Source organism: Pomacea canaliculata, linkage group LG7 (assembly GCF_003073045.1).
Source record: "Pomacea canaliculata isolate SZHN2017 linkage group LG7, ASM307304v1, whole genome shotgun sequence".
Lineage (NCBI taxonomy): Eukaryota > Metazoa > Mollusca > Gastropoda > Architaenioglossa > Ampullariidae > Pomacea > Pomacea canaliculata.
This window is the reverse complement of record NC_037596.1, coordinates 19,928,162-19,935,305: the sequence shown is the minus strand read 5'-3', so window position 1 is coordinate 19,935,305 and position 7,144 is coordinate 19,928,162. Positions and strand designations below refer to the sequence as shown.

The following is a 7,144-nucleotide window of genomic DNA, read 5'->3' as shown; positions in this document are numbered from 1 at the left end:
TAATAACATGCTCTGATAAGAATTGTGTTGATGGAACAATATTTCTATCTGCAAAAGTTAGGCTCTGCACTAAAGATTGTGTGTTGAGTTTCCATAAAAAACAACATAATCACTTTCAGCTACATTACCAAACAAAACTTCATGGATGTATTGAGGAATCCATGCAATAGCAAGGTTCTAGAATGCATCTGTGCTGATGGCATTCACTTTCTTCTTTATGAATAGCTACACTAACCGGAGAGCAAAATGAAGTCTTTGCTTACCATAGTTACATTTTCGTAAACATTGTCTGTGCTGACATTCCTGCTCCCACTTGTCAGTGATTGCCGACATGGTGAAGGACGGTTGAATTTTAAATATCTGGTCCAGCCATTCTTGCTCAAAGTTGCATCATAAACAAACAGGCAAATAAATATTGTTTCAGTCTTCTTTATTTGTACGATAATTGTGTCAATAATTGACCAAATCTTGTTTCTATTTATCAGTAACAGAAAAAACAGGTGTTAACCAAAACACGAAAGACCTAATAGTGTAAGTAAACTTGGGGTAAAATATTGAAAATTTGAAGCTAGTAAGATAGGCTGAATGTAGAATACAACTTTGGTAATCCACAAGCTCCATTGCACCAGATAGAGGTCAAAGATCATCTCTTGGCGGAGAATATTGAGATGTAGAAGGAATTTTGATCTTCATCTAGTCTGTCTCGGCCTGAACAAAGACGACGATCTTCAGCACTTGATGGAGACTGGCAACGTATCTGCTATATGTATATTTGTGGCTTATAAACCAGTCCGGCTAATTTAGGAAAAAAGAAGAGATTTAAAAAGAAATGGTGGCTACGCCTTATAAACCGATATTTACGGGACTGAGCCAAGGCGATGTTTAGACGGTGAGCTCTGCCAGATATTTCTCGAAGCGACCGTTAGGATAAACAGCCTGTATACAGATAAACACGTCATGCATCCGCCTTGTTAGTGTTTGTCTGTAAGAGGTATCCTTGAGAGTCACGTGGTTAATGACATCACCATAACCGTTGGCGGTACCAGCAAAGACCAAGTAGGTCACGTCACGGGTGACGTTGAAGACGTCACGCCAGTCTAAATATAGGTCATGGGCAGCCCAGTCTACGGATGCATTCTTTCCTGTCGAACACAATAAAGCAAAATGAAAAAGTTTTTATTCTTACAGCTGGACATGGTCAGCCCGTTTGTTTGTTGTTGTTGTTGTTATTCATTTACAGCATTGTAAAGCCTCTTTGTGGATTGACAAATTGACAGTACTTAAACACGTACAGCACTGCCTGACCTACAAGAGTGTAGTCTTTACAGAAATCCCACTTTTATGTATAATTTCTTATTTTTATTCCGTATTGAACATATATATTCCACCATTCGCGGTGCTGTGGAAGTTAGAAATACACGACTGACATTCAATCAAACATTTCTATTGGTTTGTGAGCCTTTTTTTAATTTAATTTTCATTTATGAATGAATACCTGTCAGAACTGGTTTCCTGTCATCCAGCCGAATTGTGGTTGAGACGGTTTCTGATGTCATGTTTCTGGCGTTGCTGGCTCTGATTTCAGCAACAACCACGTCACCGGGTGCTATGTTCTCGTCCATTCTCAGAATAGCCGAGGTCTTACTAACACTCTGGGAAAACCACTCGGTCAAGGGACGCGAGTCGTGTAGGAACCTGTAGTGATAGAGATCCATACTGGGGTCATCGCCGCCCCGCCAGGTCAACTCTAGGTCTGATGTTTTGGAGCGCACTTCCGGGTCACACTCGTCAAAAGGTGATACGATGGGGTTATTGTTGAGTGCTCTTACTGTAACCTGAAAGATAGAAAAGGGTAGCCTTATTGCAACATTTACCACAATGTATCATGACTGTTCACACCATTGCTTGATATAGAAAATCTGTGGTATGAGAGGTTTTCCCTACACGAAACCAGTAACTTGACCCGTACAGATCCTAAATAAACCAATATATATATATACATGTGCGTGTGCGTGTCTTCGCGAGCCCTAAGTGTGTGTATGTGAGAGAGAGAGAGTGTGTGTCTTCGCGCTCTATGCACATTCACACCATTCGTCTAACCCTAACCACATTTTGCGAGACTACTCTGGGCTCAGGTACTTCATTCTCTTACATTTTACTTTCAGATCACAATTACCCTTTGGAAGAGTTTACATGTGGCTCAACATAAGAAAATCAATAAAAAGTTGTTTATGAATTTAATCCCATTGGCCCCTACATGGCAAAACGAGGTCAGAAACTGTCGGTAGAACCATAGATCATAGAACAGACAATTTCTGGTGGTTTCAAGATAACAGACAGGAACTGCCGTCAATAAATTCAAGTTACCGTTGTCATGTCCGGCGCTTGCAACAAAACAAGGACAGGATGCGATGTTACTGTAGACGCCATCTGAATTTTATTGAGACAGGTCACTTTAACCTCAACAGGTGCTAAATGTCTGGGCTGTTGAAGCAGCCAACGGCAAGTGCCTGGGGTGACGTCAGTTGTGGCTTCAGCCGACGTAACGCCAGGTGTGACTACAGGTGTGGCTCCCTCTGAAAGTGAGGTCCCGCATGATATGAGAAGATGAGGTTCATAAACCTTTGACATGAATGCGTCTTGTCTATGTTTCATCAATTTGAAAAGAATGGATATACTTTGGTTACAATCAGTTTCCTTTCACAAATATTCTCTACTACCTATCACCGAAATGTTGACAGCCTACTCTAACAATCGTATGGCTTTACTGTAGTAGAGCATTGGCAATAATAAACAGTGATTGTTGATTTCGGAACAGAGCTATGTCACATTTGTATATTGAGTAATTGACGAGTGCAGATGTTACCTGTTCACAAGAGTACACTATGTGATCTTACCTTGTATGTTGTACAACTACGTACAAATTGCGACTGGACCTTACTTAGTTCACAGGTGCAGAGGAGGATGCCACTTTCCTTGTCCTCCGCTCTCCACTCGGCCTCCGCCCACACCGTCAACTCGCTGCCTTGACCTTCGTATATCAGCTTCACCTTGACATTGGACACGACTGGCGGGGTTCTGTCCATATAGATGGCGCTGGAGGTGAAGAGAACTCTTTGTCCGGCGCCGTTCTGTGCCACGACATTGGCGTACAGAGGTGCGCCATCCTGCACGTGCACATCGAAAAGGAGGTGACCGCTGTGACCTACGGAGGTTAAAGGTTGTACTTGGAGACCCTCCGGTGTCGTTCCTACGCCCACCATCAGAGTTCTGATTCCTGATTGCGGGTCTTGCACAAGCGTGCAGACCGACACGGAGGACTGCGTCAGCTGACTGATGATGATGGCGCCTGAAACGGTCATGGTCTGCTGAGAACAGACAGACAGCCTCACCTGGATTTTAGAACTGGAGGTCGCGTAGATGTGAACAGTGACCACCTGACTAGCTCCTGCTGTTTGAATGAACACGTGCTCAGCCGTTGCGTTTGCAGGTGAGGCAAAGTTAAACACTAACGCATTTTGAACTCTGCGGCGTCAACAAACCCTCTTACTCTTGGACCTGTGTTGAGAGCGACAACATCCACTTTGATCAACTTGTTAGTTGAGCTCTGCACGCTGAAGTCTTCTTTGTACACACCACTGAGGACAGACGTCGTCTGAGTGTAGTTCAGAACTTTTTCTTGCAAAACGTCGAAGTGTGTGCAGGTAACGCCCTCAGGTGCTGTGGTGTCCACCAAAATTGCCGGCGACCACACCGGCTGACTGTCCAGTCCTGCCACGTCACGGGCTTTGACAACGACCTTGTACCTGATGTGAACAAGGAGATAATGTAGTACTTTTCTGTAATGTGAGCAACGAGGTATCTGCTACAAGCAAAGACATAATGCCTCCCTGTTGTGTGATGTGGAAAAATATACACGAGAGTTCCTGGAAACTGCACAAAGCATTTTTTAAAAACTCTAACGTCAAAGATGCCTACTGCACATCGCTCAGAGCATTTAACAGAAGTTAATATTTCCCATTGTTATGTATTACTTCAGTTACTATATAGGTAAAATAACATATTTTTAAAGGTTAAAAAAATAGAAGAAACATAAAGACAAGCAGTTTTACACACTACACACAGTCTTGTTGCTAGCACACACTTTTACTGTGCTTGCTGAAAAAAGGCTATAATACATTGAATGTACACTACAAGACATTAATATTTCCTAGCCTGCGATTGTGCTGCAGTGTCAGGCCTTGGAATTGGTACTCTTTCGTGAAGCCAATATCGCTGAAGGACACCAGTGGCTTGCTGGCATCATCAGCATCATAAAGAGCGAGGTGGTAGGACTTGACTGCCGAGTGGGTGTCCTGGAAACCATGCCAAGAGGCAGACAGGGAGGTGGTGGAGCTCTGAGCCAGGTGACTGGTGTGACGTAGCCCCGTAAAGACGACGCCAGCGATGGGAGGAACGACGTCAAGCAGCACGCCGTCTGACACCGCTGACCCTCACCAGCCCGGCCCCGTTGACGGCACGTACTGTCACGTAATAGCGCGTTCCCTTCTCCATTCTGTCTGATGACAGTGTGTGTACGTGGTACTCAGGCCTACAGAAGTTGGCTTCACGTAGTCGTCGGCTAAAGCAGTAAAGAATAAAGTAGGTAATAAAAAGACATACTGGAGCACGAAAAAGCATGAGCGTGCTAACACTACTTACAGTGTTATTTATATGCAGCTTTATAAACCGTATTTTATTACAAAACGGTGGCAAGTTTATCTCCCAGTTTTTTTTACCTTAGTTTCAAGCACCGTTACTGTAATCATAAAGTACAATAGAAGAATACAATTGTATTGTATTCTTTCTTCTACGGAGGACATACCGAAACAAGTGCCGATCCATATCTCATAAGCAACATATGGCGCTGTCACGATCTATGAAGACCCATCGCTCCAACAGGCCGTGATGTTTGACACAGAGCTGAGGGTAATCAACGTCTTGCTCACAGGTGCTGTTGGACTCGATTACCGTCTTTCCACGTGAGAGTAAGGGGGGAGTACTGTCAACAGACACGGGTACCGATGGAAGGTCACGCAACTGTCGCTGGAGAACCAGGTCCGCACGTTAAGCACGTAACTGAGTCCAGAAGTCAGCACATGATCTCTCCCGGCAGGCAGTATTCATCTCCATGGTGAGTCCCACGTCCTGCCAGCTTTGTTAGCATCTCTCCAGCGCTCCCGTTGGTCTCGCTGAGGCTCCACTCAAACCTGGATACGTTGCTGATAAGTCAGTCCCAGACATTGACCAGTGACCCTCCAGACATTTGACTGATGTCGAATACACTTGAGGCACTGTTCCACACCGATGCGAGGAGTAACCTGGAAGTTTGCTAGTCACTGGGATCAATCTGTCTACAAGTCTCTAAAGCACGTGCACACACTTGGCCTGTAGAAGCACAGGCGCAATCGTGCGTGCAGTAGGAGACAGGACAAGAGTAGCGCAAGTGCTAATAAAATCTGAATGGACCAGGAACCAGACACCACCTTAAACGCTGTTTCGCACCATTTCGCTCTTGAGGCCCACGTGGTTTTCAGCCAGGACTCCCAAGAAGATGACATCATTTTGGCAGGAGGCTGCTCGACATGACAAGCGAGAGATGCTGTATGTCTGGCCGTTGTCATGAACGACAGTCACAGGACCGTTAGAGAGCTCCTCCCCATTGCATGCCCTGCCAGCAATGACGTAATAGGATACAACTGCAGACTCCGGGTCAGTGAAGTCTTGCCACGTGACATTTACAACAGCAGCCATAACCCCACCAGTGACATTTTCAAATTTCCACGTTAAGGGGGATCTGAAGGTACCCTGAAAAGGAGGGGTGGAGTCCACGAAAAGGCGGGAGGAAGTGACTTGTCGTACAGAGCCCAGCAGCATTGCAAGCCGTGACTGTTGTCCAGTAGAGGTCACCATCAACTAGCAAGTTTTCTTTGCCCAGATTAATGCTCAGCTGAAAGAAGATGCATTGCTAGAAGAAAATTGTGAAAAGCGAACATTCCACAGTATTTCGGTGATAACAAATGTGTGTATGGGAATAGTACTTTGAATGTAATAATGAAGTACACAGTCACATCAAAATTATAAAGTGATGGTAACAGTCTCGGTCTACCTTTGTATCAGCTCCCAGGATGACTGGCTCTGTGATAAGGCGTCCTCTTTGCTGACTGACAACATTGACAACATGACTGACCACTGGGCTATCGAGGTCCCTGAACTGCCAGGCTAGGAGGAGGACAGAGCGGTCCCACTGTCTTTCAGATTTACTTCCGTTTTGCAGAGATAAGAAGTACGGGACAGTAACCACTTCTGGTGGCGTAACGTCCACTGAAAAAAAAATGATGGCTCAAATGTCCATGCTGTAATCCTCAAGACGAATCAGTATTTGTAGCTCAAAAGTAAATTAATGTACTTACCAAAGCGAATTAGTACTTGTGGCTTAAATGTCAAAGTTGACAGTACGGCGGCGGCCATTTTGAGAAAAACGGGTTCAAAGATTAGCTTCAAGATGGCCGACTGGGTCTGTTTACTCCTAAGCTTTTGCAGACAAATCTTTTGATCGGTTAATATTTGAATCGTTCTTTGAAGAAGTTGAACATATAGACTCCGCGCTTTCTGTTATGACAGGGAAACAGTATCGACACAGCGTTTGAATGTTGTCTGAACGCAGGACGGACACCAGTATGGTGCCTCGATTTAAACGTATTTAAAGTCGATTTCTAACTTTTAGTTTAACATAGCAGTGTATTTTTCTGATAGTTTAATAACCAAGGAATCCATTTTAAAAGAAAAGTCAAACTGCACAAAACTGACCCCTATCACCTTTCGGGGCCTCTAGCACAAAGCTGCTCCGCGTGACTTAATTCGTCGTGGAGCGTCGCATTTAGTTGTAACGAGCACCCGAACAGAGACTCAGCCACTTACAAAAGCAGACGCCAAAGTTTTACAGTTGACACTAATTAAGTTGCTTGATGTCATGCCCACACTTGGAGTGATGAGGGTGCTTGATGTCTTACCCACAAAGCTGTTAGAGACAGTGACGGAGTGCAGGCCTGCAGGATTGTGGGCTCGAACTGTGACGTACAGAGGCGTGGCCACCGGAAGTGCA

At 44.7% G+C, this 7,144-nt stretch overlaps 1 protein-coding gene and 1 long non-coding RNA gene across 2 annotated transcripts; both read right to left on the bottom strand.

Annotated features, from left to right (window-relative positions):
* Positions 1-413: 413 nt before the first annotated feature.
* On the bottom strand, positions 414-3,463 carry LOC112567692. Its single transcript, XM_025244437.1, has 4 exons — positions 2,942-3,463; positions 2,368-2,576; positions 1,496-1,835; positions 414-1,142 (listed from the first exon to the last, which is right to left on the bottom strand). The coding sequence occupies exons 1-4, from the start codon at positions 3,360-3,362 to the stop codon at positions 883-885; spliced, it is 1,230 nt and encodes a 409-aa protein (XP_025100222.1). The 5' UTR covers positions 3,363-3,463; the 3' UTR covers positions 414-882.
* A 2,195-nt stretch (positions 3,464-5,658) lies between these two features.
* On the bottom strand, positions 5,659-7,144 carry LOC112567697. Its single transcript, XR_003099859.1, has 3 exons — positions 7,053-7,144; positions 6,149-6,363; positions 5,659-5,989 (listed from the first exon to the last, which is right to left on the bottom strand). It is a non-coding gene; the product is annotated as an uncharacterized LOC112567697 (long non-coding RNA).